At 38.0% G+C, this 25,448-nt stretch overlaps 2 protein-coding genes across 12 annotated transcripts in view; one reads left to right on the forward strand and one right to left on the reverse strand.

Annotated features, from left to right (window-relative positions):
* The window catches only part of WDR64 (WD repeat domain 64), a 71,777-nt gene extending 46,329 nt beyond the window's left edge, over positions 1-25,448 (reverse strand). For 5 of the 11 annotated variants that reach the window (XR_001862575.1, XM_017736367.1, XM_017736368.1 and 2 more), the window contains exons 1-10: positions 25,112-25,128; positions 24,252-24,308; positions 18,650-18,804; positions 17,732-17,883; positions 16,914-17,044; positions 9,846-9,945; positions 9,220-9,323; positions 6,655-6,684; positions 2,333-2,440; positions 511-725 (exon numbers count right to left, since the gene is read on the reverse strand). Coding sequence is in view for 10 of the 11 variants with exons in the window: in XM_017736367.1 (XP_017591856.1) it covers positions 511-725; positions 2,333-2,440; positions 6,655-6,684; positions 9,220-9,323; positions 9,846-9,945; positions 16,914-17,044; positions 17,732-17,882 (839 nt within the window). In the remaining variant the exon portion in view is untranslated. Of the gene's footprint in view, positions 1-510; positions 726-2,332; positions 2,441-6,654; positions 6,685-9,219; positions 9,324-9,845; positions 9,946-10,066; positions 10,183-10,289; positions 10,387-16,913; positions 17,045-17,731; positions 17,884-18,649; positions 18,805-24,251; positions 24,309-25,111; positions 25,129-25,389 lie in introns of those variants that run through there. The other 6 variants (XM_017736365.1, XM_017736366.1, XM_017736370.1 and 3 more) reach the window with 6 other exon arrangements.
* The window catches only part of OPN3 (opsin 3), an 18,858-nt gene continuing 18,175 nt past the window's right edge, over positions 24,766-25,448 (forward strand). The window contains exons 1-2 of the mRNA XM_017736362.1: positions 24,766-24,796; positions 24,969-25,445. Coding sequence (XP_017591851.1) covers positions 24,766-24,796; positions 24,969-25,445 — 508 coding nt within the window. The remainder of the gene's footprint in view (positions 24,797-24,968; positions 25,446-25,448) is intronic.

Consider the following 25,448-nt stretch of genomic DNA (forward strand, 5'->3'; position numbering starts at 1 on the left):
TGGAGAAGTTATTAGGCTACAGTAGCAACTACTGTGATGTGTCCGTAGGTGGACAGGGATTTTTTCAGTGAGGTTATATATACAACCAATGCTAACATTTAATATCCAGGGCAGATACAGAACCACTCTTCCAGCTTAAATGCAAGCAGAGAGAAAGTCGGGGTTGAACCATGCACTTTTCTAGTCACAATCATGCTTCCATCTAATTGGGCACAATAAAGCTGTTCCTTTGTCAAACCAGGTAACAGCAACTGTGAATTCTCTCCTTGAATTTTATTCTGCATCCTCTCTGTTGTAAGATCTCTTGTAAAATCTTCTACCAAAAATGCTGGCATTTCCTTCACACAGCAACAAGTGAATCCTACTTACTGCAGTTTCAAAAATTATTTTCTTTGGTTTGATGGGGTTAATTTATAAACAGAAGCGAATCCTCCATTTAGGGAAATCAAAACCCAAATTAAAAACAAAACATAATACAAGACTGCTAATATTTTATCATATGCAACTTACATGTTAAAAGATTCAGAGTCCATGAACCTAAATTGTGATTCTTTTTCAGCTTTAGATTGTTTCATTATGAAGTCATCATTGGTCAGAGTAAGCAGATAAACATAACCCTTGTCATCTCCCATTAAGATGGTATCCTTAGCCAGGTGATCTGACATTGTCACCGTAGAAACACAGAGCAGACAGTTTTTCATTGGTTTGATGACAAAACCATTATTCTGTGGAATATGTTAGAGAGTTTATTAGATATTGCACAAGGGTCCTTAAACTGAACCTATCATGCTTATCTAGTTACATCAGTGTTCAAATCTTGACTTTGTTTTTTCTGGTTGCTCCCGTGATTGCTGCTTCCTGATATCAGAAACTCAGGGAAGACCATCACCAAGCAGAGTTAAAAGCAAACCCTAAGAGTTTCAGCAAGACTCTGTTTCATAGGTAGCTTTTTCCATTTCAGTGAAGAAGTATTAATTACAAATTCTAGGAAGGATCTCTCCATGCTATATGGTATATTTGCTAAGACTGTATATGGTTTGGTTTCCTGTTCAAAAATAAGATGCTATCTACAAGAAAATTGGAAATAACCAAATTAAACAATAATTCAAACCACAAAATATAGCAGTAACACACAGGGAGAAACTATATCAGAGTCCTAATTAATAATACAGCCTGGGAGTGCCAAGTGTACTTATATGGGCAGGTGTTTCAATTTTTGAGGCACAGAGATAGTGGGAATGAATACAGTCACAAGTCATTGTGGCACCTTGCTGGAAGGCCCAGGATGGGATTTTGGGTCATCTGTATTACACTGTTTATTGGTTCTACTGCCTGACTCCACCTGTTATTTGATTCAAGTATCCTTGCCAGCCTAAACTGGTTAGAACTGTTCACATGCTATAGCAATTAACTGCACCGATGCTGCCTGTGAAGCACAGAAATATTAAAGAGACATAACAGAGATATAGAACTATTATTTCTGTGGTCCTGAAAGAGAGCTGCACCTATTCATCAACATATCTGCAACTCTCACTGATGTAATGACTGGAGGGAATTTGGAGAATAATAGGTGGAGAATAAATTTTTGAGCCGTCCTCCCAGAACTCCAATTGGATTGAAAAAAAGACTTAAATAGACCTGCCTGAGCTTGGGAAGCAGCCTTTTAGTATTAGGGGGAAAAAAAAGTCCTAGGACAATCTTATCCTAAAAATATTTACTTTTTCTCCTCATCATCTCAGCTAACTTGGAATTTCCAAGAGAAGTCCCAGAAACAGGAGGAAAAAGCTAAAATATGGGTCAGAAAAGATGCATAAGGCATTAAAGAAAACTTTAACAGTTTAGACATACATTATTAACATCAAAATGTTTTTGGTCTTAGAAAGTCCTGAACAAAATACAGGATATGAAAAAATATTTTCTTTAAAACCGGAAGTTACCTCAAAAAGAACCTATGTTATATTCCTTGGAAAATCTGTTCCTTGATTCTTAACAGATTCTGAAATATATATATGTCCATGCACACATATTAGATATACAGGTGCACATGTGTGCATTAGGTACACATGGAAAATAAATTCTTTGGGGGTTTGTTTGCACTATAGTGTAAAATTTTTCTTTTTCTTCCAAACTTTTATTATACTTTATTAATTCCATTTGGTGTGTAAAGAGTATTCCTCCTTTAGTGTAAATTCCACTGTTTCACTGAGTTCCTACAAAGAAAAAAGTTAAAAGCCTTCAACCTGTTAGACCAAAGCGATGTGAATGCATATCAGAAACAAAGACTGATCAACTTTCAGGTTTCATCTTGGCATTTGTCTGATCTAACATATACCTGTCTCTCTTTTGATTTATAGTCCCAGAGAATGACTGTGCATTCAGTTACAGCCACGACATATTTCAGATTAGGCAGGAAATCACATCCAGTGATCCAAGCAGTATCCTGATGAAAATAAAAAGAGTAGCTAAAGAAGGATTTTCTCTGTAAATTTATTAACTTCTCTATCATGTAAGTACATATTTTAAACCACTTCTACATAAACCATGTATACTCTGCACTAGCACCTACTAGGTTTAGCCCCACTCAAAGTTCTAACTCCAGGAATAGCTCATACATGAAGTTACAGAGGCACCAGGCTCAACCTCTATTATTAATGACTCACTTCAGAGGCACAAATGTTTCACATGAGAGGACACAATACACATATACTGTTAGTTGAACTGTAATGACACTGGAAAAGCACCCTGAGCAAGCTCAGATATCCATAGTAAAGCAGATTAAGCTTTTACCTGGATACAATTTGGTTTGAAACAAAAGAAATTTAAAACCAGTCAAAATTTCAGCTATAAAAACAAAATCCCATTGAAATGAATTTTTATGAAAATAAGCAACTTTGTTAAATAATTTTAATTTTTGCAACAGGTAGATCAAATATTTACAAATATATACATAAGCCCATATTAAGCCATTGGTCAAGTATACCTCCTATTATACAGGTATTAATGTAAAACAATTTCTCTTGCAAAGTATAGATCAGACTCCCAATGCTTCTACTTTTATTTCCATTGTTGTACACAATATTGATTTTGCTCTTAGTGTAAAGGATCCAAAATCCTGACAGAGGATGTCAACACTGTTTCAGGAGAAAGCTTCTTTTCTTCCTAATGATCTGTGGGCAAGTGGTAATACATTTACAAGGATTTTTTTGTGCCCTTTACTAAAATAAACGTGGAAAATGTCAGTCCTGCAGAGGCCTTGTGGATTGTTTTGGTAATTCATATGGGAGAATTTGTTAACTGTGGCTTTTTGAGGTCCTTATAACAGTATCATATAAAAATGACTAAATGGCTTGAAAAAGATGATTTTACATTTGTAGTTAAGTCACTAGTTTCTTGTGTTGGCTTGTGATGATGCAGTCAAAGTAACAGGTTTCAGCTTTAGAGGAAAGGTTGTAAGAACTTCTCTTCTTAGTGCTGCCATACTTGACAGACAAACTAGGCAGCTGCACCAGATCAACCTTTTCATTATTTTCTTTTTCTATCCTGTCACTCAAGGGCTCTTATCTTTCCTCTCTTGTTTTCAATACAGCTTCTGTTTCACTTTGTCTGGCTTATCCATTGGATTTGTTTGTGCTTTTCTACACAATATTTAAAAGACATTTTATTTCCATTTTTGAAAGGAGTGGTTTATTTACTACCAGTATTCCCATCATCATTCAGCAATGATTCTATGCTGACTATTATCTTTGGGACCTGTCAGCTGGACAATTGTTAATCAATACACTCTGGTGGGGTTTGTTTTCCCCAGTGGTCATACTTTAAAACAGAAGGTTGTGTGGTGCCAAATCAAATACTGTACAGAGTTTTAAGTGTATTATATTTATGCCTCTACTCTTCACACATAATCTCATCAAGAAATGAAATCAGTTTTTCTTGAAGTGATCTGTTCTCCATAACATCCCTGTAACAAATGTACCCATAGTTCATGTTCCATTTATACCATCATGATTCTAGGAGAGCTCTGATGGCTGCAGTCCACTGGATTTTATTTCTAGCGCTACTGTGTTTCACAGTCTTTCTGGCCTAATATCCTCAGGGCCAAGACCACTGTCACTCTGCTTGAGTGGGTCTCTATTCTGAAACACCTCAAAAATGAGGACACTGAATGGAAGAAAGCACAGGAGTACAAGGATTGTTGCAATCTATAAGCCACCCTCTACACACATCGCTGTTTGTCAATCGACAGAATGTTTCTAGTCTGATAACTTATCTCTGAATAAGTCCTGAATTCAGTACCTTACTTCATTTCCAAGAAGATGCACACAAATACATAGCTTCATCAATTAGCTGTTCATGCCAGTATTGATGATGTTAAAACAGTTGAAAATGGCATAATAATTATAGTGAGAGAAGAAGGTACTATTATTTCTGCATATCAGAAGTGAAATGTAAGCCCTGAAAGGCAAAGTCATCCTTCTCTGTTTAGCTATTTAGATATTAATCATAAGCTATCATTCATAGCTGTACATTATGATCATTTGGTGCTGAAGTCTTCAACTAGTATTGTTCACCGTATCTTTAATAAGTACCTGGTGGGTGATGATTTACACTCACATAAGATATTGTGCTTTGATTTTTAGTAAGAGTTTAGATAAAAGCTATTAAGATGCAAAGCTTCCATTTTTATAAGCATGCTTTACATTAGAAAAACTGTGACCAAATTCTAAAGATAAATCTCTCAAAGAATCCCCAAGTTAATAAATTTATTAGCATCATACATTTCAACTGTCTGGAAAGTGGTATTTATTATCTCAAAGAAATACAGAATTTTATTTCATTTCAATTCGGGAATTTATATTTAAAGAACAACATAGCTTAAAATATTATGTCCTACAAGCATCAAAATCTTTCAATAACCATCAAAAATTTCAGGGACCTCAAGTCCAATAAAAGCCCTTTTAATTCTCTTGCCAGTGCAGTAGTTAGAGGAAAGATGAGAAAAAATTCGATTGAACAAGGGCAGGAATATTCAATGCAAACACTTAAATAAGAATATTAGATAAAAATTCCAATTCCATAAGACAAGGCAGAGCACAAAGCAGAAAAGGGTAATTTTTAACTAAGCCATCTGAAAATTTCATAACTTTGATACAAAAAAAAGTGAATATAATAACTTCAGCAAAAGTAAAATGACATCACAAAATACCATAAAATCTTTGAGACATAGAGGGATTTCATAGGGTTGTGGGCATGGGTTTCTCCTTCCTTTTCACTGTCAGCTCCCCAGTCAATCAAATGTCCCTGGGATACCAAAGATTTTCCCCCGAAAGACTTTATGCGCTACAGTAGAGACTGTCATGTTCAGCAGTAATGACCTCAACTGATCGAATGATCCCCAGGAGCAATGATCCTCCATCCCAAAGACGGAGAGGAATCCAAATTGTTTTAAACCTACTTCTTCCTGTCTCTAGGAAAGGCTGAAAAAGTGGAAACATCTCAGCTGGGAAAGGATGGGAGTGTGGCCCGTAACAACAGTGACAGCAGATCAGGGTAGCCCACACAGATCTGACACAGAGCTGAAACAAGAGGATGCTCACAAATACTAAAACTATGAGTTTTAGTGTTGTATTTGTTTGGAATCACAATCCTAACAATTACAGTATTACACCATTATACTGAAAGATATCATTACGTTAAACATACATTATGTTAAACATTTCTTTCACACTTCTTATGGCAAAAATCTCCTTCAATGGTGACCAATACTGCCACAGCTGCAAAATACTGTCCTACTTTCGCAGCAAAAAACTCTTCACATTCATTGAGGAACCATTTTAAGACAAGTGCTCAGTGCTCAGTGCTCAGAAAGGAAAGGGACAATGAAGCCCACTGCAGCATTAGGCTAGCACTCCAGCTTCTTCCAGCTTCTTCCCCTTGGCATCTCTGGGGGACATCCTACCTTTGCATATTTGGATTGGGGAAAATGGCTCCTACAAGCAAAGCAGGAACAACTAAAATTTACTCCTGTAGCACACCTGCAGGAGAAGCTCTAATTCTAGTCAAAGTTTCCAAAAGTCAACGGGTCTCAAGAATATTTCTCACAGGTACCTCTCTGCACTAATTCCACAGGTCAGATTAGCCCTTGTAAAAACTGAACGCAACTCAGGCCCAGAGCTGTTTTCTGACTTCAAATAGTAGGGCCTCTGCTGTGGAGTACTTCTATTACTCCCAGGGTAAAAATGAGGTTTTAATGTATATACTGTGTAGTCAATCATCTAACTAGCAAAATATAGAACTGTTTTTGATTAACAAGTTTAAAATTTTACTTATTTTAATTTTAAAGTGACAATTGAAGTTTTGGATTTTAGAAGAAAAAATTCTAGCCAGGTAATGGATAAAGGATGATTTGGTAGTAAAAGTAGCATTTATCTGAGGTTTCATTTATCAGAGGAAAGAAATCAAGTTACTCAATTGTTTCTATAACCGGAAGGAATAAATTGAAACTATTCGACCTACAGCACCCTATGACAAATCATGCAGAAGTCTCAAAGTTAAATGTGGCATTAGAATAATGCTCAGTTTCTAACTATTTCTATTTAGTACATGCTGATTTTTACTTAAAATTATTTAACAGGACGGAGAAAAAAAAGAACTTACTTCAACATTGATGGTTGCCAGAACCTTCATCTGAAAAATCAAAAATGATACGGTCAAAATAACAAGTAAGTTCTTAAATTAGAAGTCTAAACAAAGTCATCTCTCCTCTTCACAGGCAGATCAGAACAATAATTGCCAACTGAAAGAGTAGGTGGTTAAGATCTGAAAAAGATCCTTAACCTGCCGGCTGCCTGCTCCCTTTTATATAGCGAAAAACTTAAAACTTCTATTTCTCTCACAGTTGTTTCATAGTTTCTTGTTCAGTTTGGGGTTTTTACATTGAGATGTTGGAGTGAGCAAAATAAGTAAAAAATACTCATTTTTACAATGGAATATAGATCAGCTGGCCTTCTGATGGAATTGTGCTTTTAATGGTTATTGACAGCTAGAACAGCATCAGCTCCTGTGAGAGATAGGATGAGTCATACAGAAACCCAAGCTAATGCTGGCCCAGATGTCATATCAACTAGTGCCAGCAAAATCCCTGGCAGAGGCAGCACTTCAGGCTGCAAAAAGGAATACCCACATTGGTACAGCATCTTTCACCAAAGGTAACTGTTGGTGGGCAGTGTAACATGTGGCTCAAAACCTGAAGAGTTTAAAGTGTCACCATCATCCAACAGAGACAGGGTTACCCTTCTATGCACTTTAACAAAACTACTAAGTTTTCAAAAGCAGTTTCAAACTTTTCCCTTCTGAAACACCCACAAATGGTTTTCCACCTCCTCTTGCCCCTGCCCCTGATCAGTAATTATTCAATGGCACCTCATACCCATCCCAGCAATTCGACATTTCATAAACCAAGAAGTTAGGATCAAAGCTTTTCTTCCCATAAAAGTGAGATGCCAAGTGTCCTCATGGAGAGTCTTTGAGCAGAGTTTAAGAGTACTGCTAATCAAAGGATGGATATCCATGCCCTGTTACCAGCCTTGGCTTTATCTGTAGTAACGAGAGTATGTCCTTAAGGCTGCCTACTCCTACAGGTCTTACGTGCTGGTCAAGGCAGTATCCATGTCTGAGAACCTGAGAAAGGTAAGTCTCATATTCTGGAGTAAGATGGAAGTAGTTGATGGTGTAGAGCTGTATGCAGGTGTTGAGGCATATTAGGCCCATGTTTGTTGCAGAAAGCAGTGCTAAGCCCTCAAACAGAATCATGGAATCATAGAATAATTAAGGCTTGAAGAGATCTTTAAGATGATCAAGTCCAACTGTAAAACTAACACTGCCAAGTCTACCCCTAGACCATGTCCCCAGTAGCCACTTCTACACATCTTTTGAATACCTCCAGGATAGGTATCTCAGCCACTTTCCTCGGCAGTTCCAATGCTTGACAACCCTTTGGGTAAAGAAATTATTCCTAATAGCCAATCTAATCCTATCCTGGCACATCTTGAGGCTGTCGTAATGCCTTAGTCAATTTCAGAACATAGTTTTATAAGTGGGATTTGAGGTTCCTGATTCACTGTGTTAAGCAGCTGGGTGTAAAATCATTTATACTGCAGTCAGTGATGTCAGATAACATCACTCCAGCCTATGAGGAGGTGGCAATTCAACTTGAAAATAGCATGGGGAGGTAGTGGGCAGGGAAGAGAGCTATTTTTAATCTTATACTTTGGGAAATGATTTTTCATAGGTACATAAGAGGGATAATGTTCTGGAGGACAGGCTTTCAAATAAATTATTTCAGCATTTAACAAAACTGCACCACTGATTTGTTATTTAATCATCCGCAGGAGTCCTTTCTTGGTTTAAACGCTCCTGTCATAACCATTATGCACTAATTAGCTAAAACCCCTAGAAAGCATTAGTGCTGCTTTAAAGCTTTACTACACTGTCTGAAATAACTTTAAAGAAACTGGTTGCATTAAAATTGTACAAATATAAAGTACCAGTGGGCACAGATGTGTGATGTACCTCATAGCATCTACAAGTGCATACCTCTAAACAGTAGTATCTGGGAGATTAATTTGCAAATTTTAGTTTAACAGCATCTTAAGCCTGAATTTGTACTTAAAATGGTACAGATCTCCTTACAGTTTACTGATGAGGGAACTAACTGTGAGCCAGTGTCATGCAGATTGTTGTAAAACTCACGACTTTCAAGCTTCTAGATGTTGCTGTATTGAATAAAACTTAATTGCAAACAACTGTCTATCCATTCTAGATATTTTCTGTAGCTGTAGAAAACAGTTAATTCTCTGATTTCCACTCTATACCTAAAAGTTAATTCTAATAGCATATTTTCTATTAAGGGAAACCTTTTCTAAACAGAAATGCAGATCATTTTCTATTAAATTAATTTCTATGAACAATGTCTATTACTAGCCATCTCTACCTTCTATCAACTTTTGTGGACTGTCTAGTAGGTTTATAATTGACAAGAACAATGTATATTTCCTAATATACTTAAAAATATAGAAAAAGTTAACTTTGATAAGAAAGTTTTTTTACGAGAAACCTTTATCTAGGTTTTTTTACGAGAAAATTTGAATGCTAGGTCACAGTCCACTCAGTTCCCTTAGGTACTGCCTAATGCAATAATAAAAGAATTTGATTTAGAATTACCTGTTTGCTAAAAACAGTTAGCACTCCTCTCTGAGAGGCTGTTACTGTGAAATGCAGAAGGGGCACCTTCACTATACCCTTAACGACATCTTTTCTCTTGACAACTGTCAATGACAAAATATTAATCTTACAGACATAGAAAACAACAAATAGAACTGTAATAGTAAGAAAAACATAAACAAATAGAACTATAAGAGTAAGAATATTTTCTCTTCCTGAAATGCATTTTGGTACCAAATGCAAGGCAGTGATGAAATATATCATATATTATCCTATACTTGGTTTAATTAATTATGCTGCATTTCTAAATATCATTAATGTGTTCTGGATGTGCCAGTTCTTCCTCCATTTTTTCAAAAAATGCCGAAAGACGAGTAACTACATAAATAAATAGTCTGGTTGAGAAAAATTCATCATTTCAAAATAATTTAGGAATATGGAGAACTGGGAAATGCAGCAGGGGAGTGTTCCACGTTTAGTAAAAACCCATGTATTTTGGAACACAGAAGAAGCAGCATGAACAAGCAAAGGCAGATGTGATCTTATCACTGTACTTTCAAGAAAGTGAGCAGCATTAGAAAACTGCATTAGAAAAAAAATTTTTGATATAAGATGAAGTATGTCACCTGAATGAGTAATCTGCTGTTTTTCAGATACAAGCAAAACCATGCTTTCTTTCGAGGGGGAAGACGTGCCATCATCTTCTCCTAGGAAACAGCCAAAAATCTAAACAAAACAAAATAGAACTAAGCAAGTAATTTATTGCAAAACTACTTCTGGAAGAAATATGTATAAAGTCAAATAGTTATCTCACACTTTAATAATTTAATATTCTTTGAGTAATTACCTCAGTATTATTTCCTTTAACCATTAGTTGTCAGTATGACTTTAGACTGCTGAGATCTGATATTCAGGCACAACCTTTCTTCAATGTTTGCAAAGAAGTCAGCTTACACCAGGCTTCTAGGAATACAGCCCATCAATTTTTTTAAAGTTGTTAGTACAGATTTGCTTTGTAATGATTGTTTGTAAATAACCATATTCAATTTTTGTTTTCCAGTTCTACCTACCTCAACTAGGAAAAAAAACTACCAAAAGGAAGACAAAACAGATGACTCCGTATTTATAAACTGAGTGTCATAGGTTAGCAAGCATAGTCCCGGAAGGGACGTCCTTGCTAAGGGGTGCTTACAGTTTCCTCTGGGAACTGATAGAACCTATCAGCTGGCCAGTTTGAATATGGACAATTCTCTAAGCCACTTAAAGTTGTGACCACCTCTGTGATCCACATTTAAGAATAGACAAACTCCCCCTCCAAGCTCTCTCTCGTTTCCGGCGCTGGGACAGGTGGCTGCGGGCCCCGTGTGGGGCCCAGCTGCTTAAAGCTGAAATTCTGTTGTGAAGCTATGATATATCAGAGTATCCTGTTGTAATTTCATGAAGATATGGGGGGTGGAGTGTTCAACTCGTGAGCAAAAGCACCTGCGCTGAGATAGGCAGATGCTGACGCAGCTGTAATTTCATGAGAAGTTTGGACAGGGAGAGATGGACCAGATGAGGACTTTTTGCTCCAAATGGGAAAGGAGAAAACCTCAGTCCCTAGAGATGAACCAGATGAGGACTTTTGCTCCAAATGGGAGAGGAGAAAACCTCAGTCCCTAGAGATGAACCAGATGAGGACTTTTGCTCCAAATGGGAAAGGAGAAAACCTCAGTCCCTAGAGATGAACCAGATGAGGACTTTTGCTCCAAACGGGAAAGGAGAAAACCTCAGTCCCTAGAGATGCTCCCAGAGATAGTCCTAACGATGAAGATGATGAAGACCCTTTGCTCCCAGGGAAGGAGAAGGGCCTCTGTTTTTGTTTCTGAACGGCTCAACCTTAAAATTGTACCCCAAAAAACTTCAAGAGTGGACCCTCGAAAGCAGTTGCGGGAAAAGCTGCAAGTCGGGGGAAAGGACTCACACGCAGGCAGAGAGACTCCTCTTCCTAAATGGACTGAACAATATTTGGAAGTGGGCGGCTGTCTCGTTGTGATAATGTTTTCATAGCATGAGCAAGAAGAGACTTCTCTTTCTAAATGGACTGAACAAGGTTATTATGGAAGTGGTAAACAGACTGAACATCTTAAGGGTTGTCTTTTCACATTGTCAGTGGGAGAAGGGAGGAAGGTGGGGGGAGGAGGAGAGTTCTGAAGGTGGTATAATTTTTTTTTTTTTTTTTCTTCTTTTAGGTCTGTTAATAAACTTCTTTATATTCTTTCAAGTTTGGTGCCTGTTTTGCATTTCTCCTAATTCTTATCTCACAGCAGATAAACAGTAATGAGTATTTTGGACCAAACCACTACACTAAATTGGTGTTTCTGCCCGGTTAAAACCGAACCCGCGACACTGAGACATTCAATGTAGCATAGTGGTTTAGCCTACACAGAAGAGCTTTTCCATAAAGATATGTAGATTCCCATTTGCTGGAAAAAAAAGGTAATATAATGACTATTTTTAAAAATTCTTTTTTGGCCATCTCCCTATGTATGGCAATGTTCTACCTGTACTGAACATGAGGAAGATCCTTGCACAGGACAGGCAGATAAGTAGCTTATTTCTGCTCCAGGGTGTGAAATTTTCAGCTGAAATGCTCTACAAATCTCAAGCTCTGTACCCAAAAGCAGTTTAGTAATTTCTTTAGGAAATTAGTCCCACTCAGATGTACAAATTTTTTTAACTTCTTTCTCATAATATGGACATTATGTATACTTCCTTTCATGAGTTTTAAAAGCAATGCCCCTTTGGATGGGAGACAAAATGTTGTATTTTATTCGAGTTCAATATTTTCCATGTTATACAACAGAGCTCCCATTTTCATTCTTTGAGACACTCAGATGTACATCTTTCAAAAAAATATTCTCACACATTACTCTTCATCTTTCACTTCACAGCTCCCTCCTTTCCATATACACAATTATTAGCTATTATACATCCTCAGTGAATACATTATCTACCACAGTCCCTTACATTCCTATTTCTAATTTCTTGTCCTATCACCTTGTCTTTCCATCCTGTATCCAAACAGAGAGGCTAGTTGTCTTGTACTTCTGTGGATCTTTTCGCTTTCCCTTATTGAAAGGAGTGACATTTTGCCTTCTTAATTGTATGTACCCATTTCCCAGCAGAGAACAGGCCGGTCAGCTTTCTGGGGACTAAGGTTTTGGTAAGAGGACTTTTTGTTTAAGGATAGGCTTATCCAGCATCAGGTCCCTCCAGAGTCCTGACAGGATGCCAGGTGCAGTGGTTGGGCAGCAGCTGCCCTAAAACCAGCAGAGAGGAAAGTTCTCAGTGCACATGTAGGTGTGTCCTGTCGCACTTCCTGCAGACATGAGACAGTGCCACTTTCGCTCCTGCCCAGAAGGCAGGACACTGCCCAAAGAAACAGCATCCTAGAAATCCCTTACAGCTGCGGAAATGGCTTCTGCTGACTCCAACATGGACACAGGAGGTCCCAACAAGCCCCAGCCCATAATGTCTACAAGATATTGATGGTGAAATAAAATGCAAGTTACACATACTTCAGATGTTTATCTCCAAAAAAATACAGCTTTCTAAGAGCTAACTACCTTTGAGAAGGCGATTCAGAGGTAAACCTCCCAAGTCACTAATAAATGATAGCTGTTGGGCTGTCCAGGATAAGCCTTTTAAACTGTGAAGCCAGCAAATGACAAAGGGCTGATCCTAATTTAACTAGAGATGATTTAAAATAACCTTAATTTTTTTTAAAATAAAAAACTATCCTTTGTACATGGTGTACTGTTGTGGAGACTGCTGGATACCTAGGAAATCCTTGAACATGAAGGACTTGAAAAAGAGAAATATCAGTAAGTTAAAGAAATAGGAACAGTCACACAAGACCATAATTTTCTAGGTTGTGGAAATAAACTCGGAAGATTTTGTCAAGCTAAAGAGAGGCCAGATATGGAGAGATAAATTTGAAAAAAATTAGATCTGTTATACTAGGAAAAGAGGAACAAAGCATCAGGGATAGAGTTCTGGGAAGGGGGCTAAGGTGAGAGAGAGAGAGAGAGAGAAATGATAAAACAGACATATCAAAGGAACAAAGTGAGGTGTATCCCTCTTTCTTGACTTTTGAGATTGAGGGCATTCTCAGCAGTACTAAAAGGAGCAGGCGAACTCAGAAGAATGAGGTTGAAATACAGGACATCTAGAAAAAAATCATTAGAAAACTGGAGCACAGACAGCAGAAAGCATGATGGCTGTTGAGGATATTACAGATAGTAAGTCTTATTAATGATACATTTGAAAAATTAAGTGATAAAAAGTCAGCTGAAAGAAAATCAAGGCTACTTCCATTGTTCACAGGAGGTCATGAAAGGTATGTCCAAGCTGCAGTTAATAAATAGGATTTGTCTAATAGAACTAGTAGAGTAATGAACATTATAAGAATGGATGTATCAAGTAAGGAAGGCCTTTTTGTCTCTTTCATTATCTCTCTCAAACAACAGCTAGTCTCAGCTGGATTACTTAAAATACTTTCCAGTCTTAAAAGGCCAATAATAATTTCAACAGAGTTTTAAAGCATGTAAAAGAGCAGATTTGCAGTTGTTTTTTGGTTTGGTTTTGTTTTGTGGGTGTTTTGTGTGTGTGTGTATTGCTGTTGGGGTTTTCTTTGAGTGCTTGTTTTTGTTTTTTTCAGAAAAAGAAAACCTTCATTTAAAAGGAATGAAAAGACTAAGGAGTATGAGAAAAGCAAGTGGAATTTAGTCTGGCCAAAGGTTAAATAGACTCAACTTAGAAATAATAAAACAAAAGAAGAGCTACAGATATGAGTGGAAGAAAAAAAGTGTCTATGACCCTCATCAGTAACTACACGCGGACATCTTTGATTGTCAAGAGGTTAAAAACAGATGAAAAGAATTTAGAGTTGTATATACCTATACTTGTACATCTCTGGCAAAGTTAGCCAGTCAGAACACTGCCTTCATTCCTGACAGTAGTAACTTTCCAGAACTACCTGAAGCATTTTGGAACTGTAGTGTTTGTCAGAGAAACAAAATTTTAAAATGCCACCATCACATAATATGTAGGACACAAACCAATCACATTTTATTTTGTTGGAACCCATTCAAATAATCTTGGAAGGATGTGTTTTGATCCAATCATTATGGATAGGATGCTTCCACAATTACAGAGATCAAAATCTGATGCTGAACTTATGGCTGATGTAAATTTGGCAAATGATCAATTCTGTTTCCATGTAAACTAAGCCTGAAGAATTCCAGGAGTCAGTAGTTTTCTTAATGAAGTTTTTGTTGCTCCCTCTCTACCTAGACTACTAATAAACCAAATTTTCTTTTTTTTTTTTTTTACTTGAACGGAGCTTGGCTTTATATTCCATAATGTACAGATAGCTTGTAATACATACAGACCATCAGATTACTCACCAAACAGAAAGAAAACAAAAAAGCAAAAAACCCACTGCAGCTTTTCAGTGCTGTACGGTATTTCAAACTGTGCTGGATAAGGCTGTGCCAAGGTAAAGAAATAAATACAACATTGAGTCTGATTCAAATAGTCTGATCTTTGTCTATTTTACAACTGAATTATGACTTCTGTCATGGATGAATTTCCAGTTACTTTATGTTAAACATTTCTGCCCCGCAAAAAGACAATAAAGGAAAAAAAAACCCAGATTAACACTTTGATCAGGATTCTTTTGAATAGAAAAATAGTAAATATTTCTGTTTCATTCCCTACACCACTCAGTATAGGCTCAGAAGATATCCATCTGTACATGAAATGCATGATGTGAGATGCTGAAGATTCATTGTATACCACACTCCACTTTTTTCAAGAAAGAAAGTTTATACACAAGGCATATTAAAAGGCTGTCATCAGTGAGCTCACACTTGGTAAAATTTGAGAAATGCTCATAGAACAGGTTCTGGGGATTTTTATCCCAAGCAAATCATGCACAGATTTCATAAGGAAACTAAAGGGTTTTCACCTATTTTATTACATCCCATGCCGTGCTTGCTTGTGTAATTATGCAGCCAAATTATTTATGTAATTATGCAATTTGGTAAACTAGTCTGACTCCATTGGAAACTCAGTAAGGTTTTGGAGTAAATGATATGCACTCCAGTAAACATACAGAGCTTCCCTTAGTTCTCTTATAAACAAATGAGCCTGAACATAATTTGCTACTGTTCTGCTACTCTAAACGAAGGACAATCAGTCCTTCAGACTGTCAGCTATTTTCCAGATTTGCCCCAAGCCCTTCCTGAAGGAAATCTTTAATGCCTGACATGAGCAAAATCCGTGAACAATGTGACACTATAATCAAAAACAATGGTTAAGAAAGGCAGTAACCAGAAATGTTCCCATACAGAACATTAAATAGAAATGGCTGAACACACCGTTTTTAGGATGATATTAGGAAATTACTTGATAGCAATTGTTGATAACATGTAAGAAACAAGTGTTGGGTATCTTCAAGGTTCCAATATTAGCATGATGTTCCAGAGTAACATAAAATGTAAATATGCTGACAAATTTGTAGTTCATGTCACTTGCTAATACCCTGCCATAAGACTTTAAGTCCAGCAAGGACTTGCCATGTATGCAATGCCACCTATGCTATCATAGGAAAGTCATTGTGTGCTGCAAATTCTGTCCCTTCTGCACCATTCTGTCTTTGGGTAAGAAACAAAGAAAAAAATCATGTAGTAATAATCAAGTGCCCTTGATAAGGATTGGCTCTAACAATCTAAGAACCAGTAATTTTTATAGAACAGTTGCTTGAAACACTACCCATGGGAAACATCTTCATAAAAGACACATTTCTAGAGCAAGTGCTCATTTTTCAATGTGCAACACGCAAATAAAAAAGAGCACCATGTTTAAAAAATCCCTGAGAAAGTACTTTTTCACAAAATGTGAAGAACTGGATGCTATGGAGATAAGCTTTTTAGGCAGATTCAGAAATAACTTACAAATGGGGTAGATTAAAAATCCAGGAAGGGATATTAAACACAGAGTGCATTTGCAACTCTGGCAGAGGAAATCCTTAAGACATGTGCAGACAGATGCAAAGAGGGTAAACCGGATCTACCATTTCATAGTTACCTCATTCTTACATGCTTTTTACACAGGTTTGCTATTTACCACCATTAGAGACTGAAAAATTGATTACATGGATCTCATTCACCTACAGGACCAAATAATATATGCAGAATTCTCTGGTTACAAAACTCGACTAAAATCCTGCCCTACCTTTAATGCTTCAAATTCAAAATAAGGTCCAGATTTATGCTGTGAACAGGGGAAGAGAAAGGCAAGGAAGCAGAGGAAAGAGAAAAGAGAGGAAAGGAGCAAAAAGAGGAAGCATTTCTGAAGGTTTAGCTAAAGACAGGCTTATCCTCAGAGCACAAATGGCATACTGTAGTTTAAGAGATTTTGCATTTTGTCAAGAAGCCTGAGGACAATGCACATCACTGAAGTAGTTCTGAAGACCAGGACACACCCAGGCTTCAGGCAGCTAGAATAAATAACAACAAGAGAGTGCCTCATTATGCCATGGAGCTCATGAACAACAGACTCGTGAACAACATACAATCAACAGATAAATATTGTCACCATTTAAAATTCTAATTATTTATATTTAATAAAACTTTAGAATTCCTTACCTCAAGCCATTCTGGCTTTTCATCAGGGTTGCTGACGATCTTCCTGAAAAAGGCCTGAATATTCTGATCCTTGACTGCTGGACCAAAAAGTGTTTGTGTGGTTGTATAGAACTTATCATAGTCTATCTCATCTGTATGGGAAGAACAACGTCCACACAGTTTAAAACCAGTAAGCTATAGATCCCTTTCTTATCCACCCTACTTCTGGTTTTATTTCTCATTCAATATCAATAACGTGCAAGTTCCAGCTTCTCACATTTTATTCACTAAAGCATTTGAAAAGAAAAAAGAAGTCTTAATATTTGCTCTTTTCAAAACTACCTAATTTGCAATGCATGACAGGAAACAGATAAAAGAATAGATAAAAATTCCTCACTTCTGTATTCTTCTCTTCCTTACCATAATTCTGATTTTTTTTTGAACCTGAATGGTGCGTGGGGTAAAGTTTATCCTTTCAAGCAGCAATAGCCACTTGCATTGAGAAAAGCAAAATTTTACCCCCATTATTTACAACTAGCAAGTGTATTTACATAATTCATCGGGTTTGTGCTTTTACAGAAACATTGCATCATGCTGACTTCTATATGGGGCAACTCCACCAATTATATTTTGTGAGTGATCACCATGGCCTTGTAACTTGGTCAGAAATCCTAATAGGAGGAGAAAAGAACTCTCCTATTGCAATCTCTCTATTTTCTGTAAAGATCAAACAGTTACAGTTAGAACATTGATTTGAGGTCTTTCTTATCGTCTTCTCTCTACGGTATGTTCTCTCCATGTGAAAATTACACTTTTCCATCAAGTTGAATATATCTTACCATCATCTTTAGTATACAAGCCTGAACTCTCCTGGGTCTTCTGGATGATCATTTTTTCAACTAGATTCTGGAATTGCTCCAAAGCATTCTTGAAATCAATCATTTCAAGAGCAGAGCAGCTCTCCTTATCATGATGCTTCTTTCCAGACATCCTTTATTAGGAGAGAGCAAGATAAGAGGGAGAGCTCTTCTTACAGCCAAGACTTGCTTTGTTCTTTAAACTCCCACATGAGTTCACGTGAGATGCAGCTGCATGACAGGTATACCAAACTTTACAGAATAAAAAAAAAAAAAAAAGACCCTGGCTTAGCGCCTCAAGCTGGCAAACAGTGCAATGAACTGTGGATGTCACAACATCCCATCACATCGCAGAATCCTACTCACTGAGTGCCCCTAGGTCATGAACCAGGATCACTAAATAAACTGGCATGTGAGATTATTTCATTTTATCGCATGTAATTTGTGACAGAAGAGACCTTTAGCTCTACTTTCACCTCTTTTCTGTTAGAGACCAATAAATACCAGCCATTTATTACTACACTGAGCCCAAACTTTGTTATAAAGTATAATTTGTGGTAAGGTGTCAAGTGTTGATCTTCAGACACAAAAAGATGGAGAATCCAACATGTTTGTTCCAAAGGTTAATTGCACAAACTGTTAAAATTTAAGCCTCTTTGTGTGGCTTATTCTTCCTTTCAGCAGTTCTCGGAATATCTTCACTAATTTAGTTGGTACATTCTCCTACTAGGGATCTTTGTTCCTTGCCTACTTCTCCTTTCCTTTAGGTCTCAGCATAATATTTGTGATTCGTATCCACATTTTTCATCTTTTCAATATCTTTAAGGAATACTGATGCCATGTTACTGAGCTATACCATAATAGGCAAAGGATGAATTTCAGACTATTTGTTAAACTCACTTTTCTGTAGACCACACCGATCAATTTCTTTGTATTGTTCTTTACTATTGATCTCCAGATCCACTTTGCTATTACTTCACACAAGGCTAATGCCAGCTTTACTGGACAAGGCTTTCTTGAATTCCTGAGTGTGGAGTCTCAGCTCTGTGGAGATTCTGTAGTTGAAAGAAAAGGAGAAATTATATTTTGTATTTCCTTATGGCAATCTAGAGGACTGATATCAAACAGACATGTTTCAAGAATATTCAAGTCACTTCTTCAAAGAAAACAAAACAGATAAAGGCAATAGTCTTCACACCAACTCAGAGTATCAGCTGAGCAACATTTTTGAAACATATAGGGAAAGCAACTAATTGGTATTAAACAGAGTTACTAAAAATAACGCATGGAAATATCTCTGCATGAAATAGCTAGTTCTTCAGGGGAAGAGGTGTCTGATGATATCTACCTAACACAAGCAATCCAACAGCTTGAAATTCTATCATTTCAAGGGGAAGAACACAAAAGTTTCTGGGTAATTCTTCTCTACTGCAATGAGCATTTCTTTTGATTAGAAGAAGGAAGAGTGTGGCAGAGAAAAGCAGCAGTGATGCCTGGAAAAGGGAAGGATAGCTTGAGCATATATTTTTGCTGTTTTCAACAGTAATTCTCAAGGAAACTATTTCCTTTGTGTGTCAAGGTACTCAGTGGCTGGTCAGAGTTGTGGTGTATTTGATATACTGTCTCCAGCTGAATTCTTGCTATGCTGTGCTTCCTGTCGATTAATTTTTCCAGTCTCTGTCATCTAAGCTTGTATGACATCAGGTTATATTCTCATTTCCCAGCAGTAGTTTAAGGCTCATAAAAGGTATTGGCATCCATGACAGAAGGGTTAACAACAGAAAGCTATGTTTTGTTCTCTTGCAAAAACCCATGTGGAAACTTCATGTTATGTACCACAATGAAAACACAAAGAAACCCCAAATGAGGATTCCCTGCTTTCAGTACCAGCTGATTCTGTTGTCTTCAATGTTTAAAATAAAAAAAAAGTACAGTATAATTTAAAATAAGATGTGATGACTGAGTGGACTGAAAAAAAAAAAAGTAGAGAAGATAGGAATTGCTTTAGAAGATAAGCAAAGTCTAAAAGGCAAATTCAATATTTAATTGATGAGTCAGGAAGTCCTTGCATTAGTAGGCTTACAGTAGCATTAACTGAATGAAAAGCATTTCCTTCACTGTCTCCATTACTGATAGTGTGGAAAGCACTGGATATGGAATATGATATAACTGATGTTTATTCAGAAGTTGACTCTCCCAACTCTTACCACATAATCCTATTAGTCTCAATCATTGGAAGCTCTCAGATACAAAGACAATGATATGTACGTCTGTATGGGTGCAAAGAAGAGCTGCAGCAAGTTCATTGCAGGACTGGCACCTCATTTGAAAAATCAGTAATTTTCAATCTTTATCTCAATAACTACAATAATTCTCTGATATTCCATGCAAATTTTAAAATTCTGACCATGTAATTTGTTGGCTCATACAAAATAACCCAAAGCTACTGAAGAAGACAAACAGCAAAAGGTGACAGATCTCCTTTCCTGCCTGTACCAGGCTGCCAGTCACTCTTCCTGGCAGTCTCATGCAGAAGCAAATTCTCCCCAAGTAAAATGATGGTTCAGAACAGCCCAGAGAAAACACAGTGGATCTTATCTGGCCTTAGTTGTCCCTAAAGAGGCTCTGGGACATAAAAGACTTTGTTTCTGACTCTAATTTTGATCTGGATGAAGTCCAGCCCTTTAACAAGGAAAAAAAAAAAAAAAAATCAGTCCCTGAAGATGCTTTCTTTTGGTAAGCTTACCCATCCTTTGCTATTTCTTCCTTATAAACATCCCATTAAACCTGGCTGTTTAAGTCAAATCAGGATGGAGCTGCTCTACTTCAGACTGGCTGAACTCTCTGACCAGTATGGAGCTGGGCAAGTAATAAGTTTTAGCATTGTAAAAACTAGATTTCTTCCATGAAAAAGTGTTTAAGGGGCACTTAAACGTTGACATTTACATAAGCTCACTCTTTTTTTCTACTGGCTCAATTTTTCACTTTGCTTTTGATATTAACACCCCACGAGCAGTATTACACTCCTTGCCATAAAGTGCATCTGCTCCTCTCTGTACTAACAGCAGCTGAAATGACCAAGTGATAGTTTTAGAAACTGTATTTCCTATAAATTATATATTGATTTGTATGTTGGGCTCTGGAAAATGACAACAGAGCAGTGAGTTTGTAAACACTTTCACTTTATGTTTGTCAGACTAACAGGAAGCTGCAGCATAAGTATGAACTACTATGCAAGGTTATTCCTTGAAAAAAAACAGTTTATATCACAAACAAATTTCACAGTGTTATTGTTGCAAAACCTGGCGTTGCTGGTCTCATAATGGCTTTACAATGCTAGTGTTTAGAATTCAGGCTGCCCTATGAGCTGTGTCTGTACAACCAAGGACAGTATGATGTCAGCAGGCACAAGTATATATCACCATTTCTTTTAATCTACTCTGCAAGAAACAAGTGCCACAGAGGCATCAATATGCATCTGCCGCCTGAGCATGTACCACAGTCCTACACAGGCTTGTCTAGCCAAGATGAAGTTCATCTCACCTAACTTAGGCATCTAAAAGTTAGTTATTCAAGTCACCTTATGTGCCAGTCAATAGACACTTCCAGAGAGTGATTCATCTTACTGGTCTTAGGTGCTTAACCTTCAAATGCATCGTTTAGGTGAGATGAATCACACCTGCAGCTAGTACAGCTCTTTGTGCACGTCAGGTATACCAGAGTTCACATCATGGAACAGGCTGCAGCCAACTTCCAACTGCACAACAGATGCTCTGACCGCTCGACATCACCTCCCTGCCTGCTTGGGTCCCCCTCCCCTGCTGAGAACCCCTGTGCTTGCTTCAGTGAACTGTGTCTGGGCCAAGCATTTCTCTCAGCCCAGAATATCTGCACACTCTTGCAACATTTGCACTTTATCTGCTTTATTATTTAGTTTTAGAGTTCACATCCCAATATGGACTAGATTATACACATAGGATTACAAGTTCTGCAAGATGAAGCCCTAGCTTTAAACCTTTGACATTAGGGTTGTGCATTTGGGGGTTTTTTTACTTACATATTGCATTATCAACAAGTGTACATATGTATTAAAAGCCTTGTTTTAATGTCAAGTGGTTGGGAACAGATGAAAGGTTTCTTCTGTCCACAAACTCACCCTTGCTCTGTAGATACACACTGCAGCTACATATAGATACAGTGAATAATCACTTGGCTTTCATCTGCCTTTAAGGCTAAAGAATAGCAAAAACAATGTGTAAGAAAAAAAATTGCCAGGAGAACACTGTAAAAAATAAAAAAGCTGAAGCCAGGTAGCCAGAGTTTTTGGGAACTTTGGTTTGGTTTGGTTTTCAGTGACCTGCATTCTGGCTCTATACCATGTCCTTTGAAATAGTAAGTTTATAAAGTTCAAAACAGGCAGCAAAACCCCAGCACTATCTGACTCCTAAACCAGATGTATTTAATAGGGACAAAAGCTTGACTTTCCTGTTTACTCTCTGCTTGTCAGGAAAGATGGGAAAGAGCCTGTGACTTTAAAGGCACACTAGTACAAGACAGAGAACAAAGAAAATGAGTGGAAGCAACACATAACTCAGTGAACAAGAAACAAATACCTATTTTGTCTCTTGAATGCCTTAAAGCATTCTTTTTCCTTAAAGCATTCTTTTTCCACCCTACAATGTTCTCACTGCAGAAGCCTTTTTAATGGTGCAGTTAGACCATTGTACTGGGAGTCATGGTTAGTGGTTCTATTTCTACCAAACCTTAGAGAGTAGCAGCGACTTTTGACAGTTTTACTCTGCTTCAGATTCTTCAGCTCTAACATGTGACACTTGATCTCTGGTGTGCTGAAACATTTCAAATTACTAAATACTAAAAACTTTTGAAGACAGTCCCAGGCATCTGCAAACTTTCCAGTTGTGAATTATTAGTTCCAAGTCTGGCTTTTAAGGTTTGCCTTATGCATATGTTGGCCACCTGAAAATTTACTGCCAATGCATTCTTCCACCCCATGTGAATTGTGCATAACAGACAACATGTTAATAGGACTGCTGCAGAAGAGATCTAGGAAGTTGTTGGGAGTTTCAGAGACTGTTTCTGTAGTACAGGACTGGGGACCTTCTATTCCTGCTCCTTGTTGTATTTTTTTAATCCCATGAGCTCAGCTATATACATGCTTAGTACTTTGACGCAATTCTAGTAAGTCACACAAATATACTTTTACTAATGGGTTCTGGTCTATCCTATTATGCAACAGTAAAAGCAAAGGTAAAATCCTTTTTTCAGCAGAAAAGGATTGACTAAAGAATTAGATTATTAAAGCCATAGCTGCATTTTTCTAGACTGAGTTAGGCAAAACAGAAGCTGGACAAGAATTGGGTCAGGGGTTCTGTTACCAGCTTTGCCTTTGACCTGATGATACAATAAAAGAGCATTTCTTTTTGTTGGGCCTCATATGAGAAGTGACATTGCATGGAAGACAAATGGAACTCTGCTCATGAAGTATCCAAGACCACCTGAATAACATTTGCAATTTGACAGTATTAATAATGTGACCATTGCAAATAAAGCATTGAAGAGATTGCACATTTATGGATCTATTTAGTTGTGCTGCAAAAAAGCCCAAACCAGGAATTCTGAGATACGATCTTTGTAAAATGCAAGTTATGGGTTCTCTTGTGTTCTATAAATTCAAAGACATTGAGAGAGTATTTCTGACAGGTGCTGTAGTGAAATACCTCTTAGAAACCCTAAGTATATAATGGAATCTGCCAATGGACAGTATGTTGTCTGGCATGTACTACTCACTAAATTACATTTTCCCCCTGTTCTTCTTACCACCTATTCTCTCATTTTGCAGGGACAAAAATATACACAATTTAAGATCTTCCTTTAGAGGCAGAAGATAGAGATGTCTTGTTCTTAATGAGGTGTAGTATTAATTTGGTCCAGTCATTGTTAGACTTTTAGAATGCAGTGAGTGTCCTAAATGAACCCATGACTGTGCACTGACATAATATTTTTGCACATGGTCTGTCATGCACAGGTAAATCTCTTTCGTGTATGAGAAAAGACAAAGTTATGCCTTTCCTAAAACCCATGCTCAAGTACTGTGGTCTATTACTGGAAATTCTGGAAGGTCATGTGTTCTGTAAACAAAGCTTTTATGGTAAAAAACATATAATTGATTTGAGAAAGGAAGCTGCTCCTTCCTTTATAATGAGAAAAACCCTGAAGGCCAATGCTGAAGAAACAGACTGAACTTGCTTTTTGAAGTAAGTTTTAATTACTGATTCCATGCTATTTATGGGATTTAACAACATGGATTGTAAATAAAGTTAACATTGATAAGAATAGTTACTTTAATCAGCATTTTATTTTTCTGACCTATGACTTTATTCCTACTGCCTTGTATTACACCAGTAATTTGTCATATAAGATTTATTGCCGTGAGAAGCCCATAATTTGCACATAGTTGTGTTTTGAAAGACATCAAACCAACCTCAGCTGTCCATGTTTTCAGTCGCAGTTCACCCTTAGTCTAGACCATTTAATACCACTGCGTATAAGAAAAAAAAAAGTTATTTTTTGATAAGACATGTATGCATTAAAATTCTGTTGCTTTCACAGCTGATTTTTGTTTTTAAAAACTAAAGTAAGAATAGACCTAAACTGAAAGTTTTCTTTGGGCCCTTATGAAGGCTGTCACATATCAGCACATATTAAAGCAAACAAATTAGGTCTTCCTGCTGGAAGGAAAACTGATGCTTGGTCTGGCAAGGTGTTTTGAGTGTAGAACCATGATGAGCAAAATTCCCTATGAAACACTCAGGACTGGGTTGGGTTTGGAGACAGTACAGCCACCCTAACATAGCTGGGGCTCAGGGCAACACCGTGACTAACGCCAGCTAAAGCTGTACACAGGCTGCTAGGGCACTCCTGTACAACAAACACTGGACACAAAGGTATAAAAATAGATGACTTCACGGTGGAAACCGTGGTGTCTTACTTGCCCCATGGCTGACAAAGTGTTCACTCGCACCACAGGTTTGCCCGGGCCATGACGCTGCTGGTCGCTTTGTGGGGTTCCAACTCCTAGGGCCAAGCTGTAAGCACTGCGGGGAACCTCCTGAGAAAGACGCTATTGCCATAATAGGAGTTTTCATTGGCAGGACATCTGGGGAAGAAGCCTAAATATCGGTTCTACCTTTTCCCGGAGCTGGCCACAGAGCAGGTCTGCCCAAACGCGGCCCCCGTAAGGGAAGCGCTGCTGACGGCAGCCGTGGCCCAGACAAAGCGCACAGAGGATTTTTAAGGAAGAGGAGACAACAACCACATGCCCGCCACAAACGTGCTGCTCACCGCGGTAAGAGGACGGGGAACGGCACGGGCACCTCCAGCCGCCTGGAGCCCGCGGCGCCCGAGCAGGAGGTGCCGGGCGAGCGGCCCCTCTTCAGCGCCGGCACCTACGAGCTGCTGGCGCTGCTGGTCGCCACCATCGGCATGCTGGGCTTGTGCAACAACTTGCTAGTGCTGGTGCTCTACTATAAGTTCAAGCGGCTCCGCACGCCCACCAACCTCTTCCTCGTCAACATCAGTCTCAGCGACCTGCTGGTGTCGGTCTTCGGCGTGAGCCTTACCTTCATGTCCTGCCTGAGGAGCCGCTGGGTGTGGGGTGCGGGCGGCTGGGGCCGGGGTC

This window comes from Corvus brachyrhynchos, unplaced genomic scaffold (assembly GCF_000691975.1).
Source record: "Corvus brachyrhynchos isolate BGI_N302 unplaced genomic scaffold, ASM69197v1 scaffold595, whole genome shotgun sequence".
Taxonomy (NCBI): Eukaryota; Metazoa; Chordata; class Aves; order Passeriformes; family Corvidae; genus Corvus; species Corvus brachyrhynchos.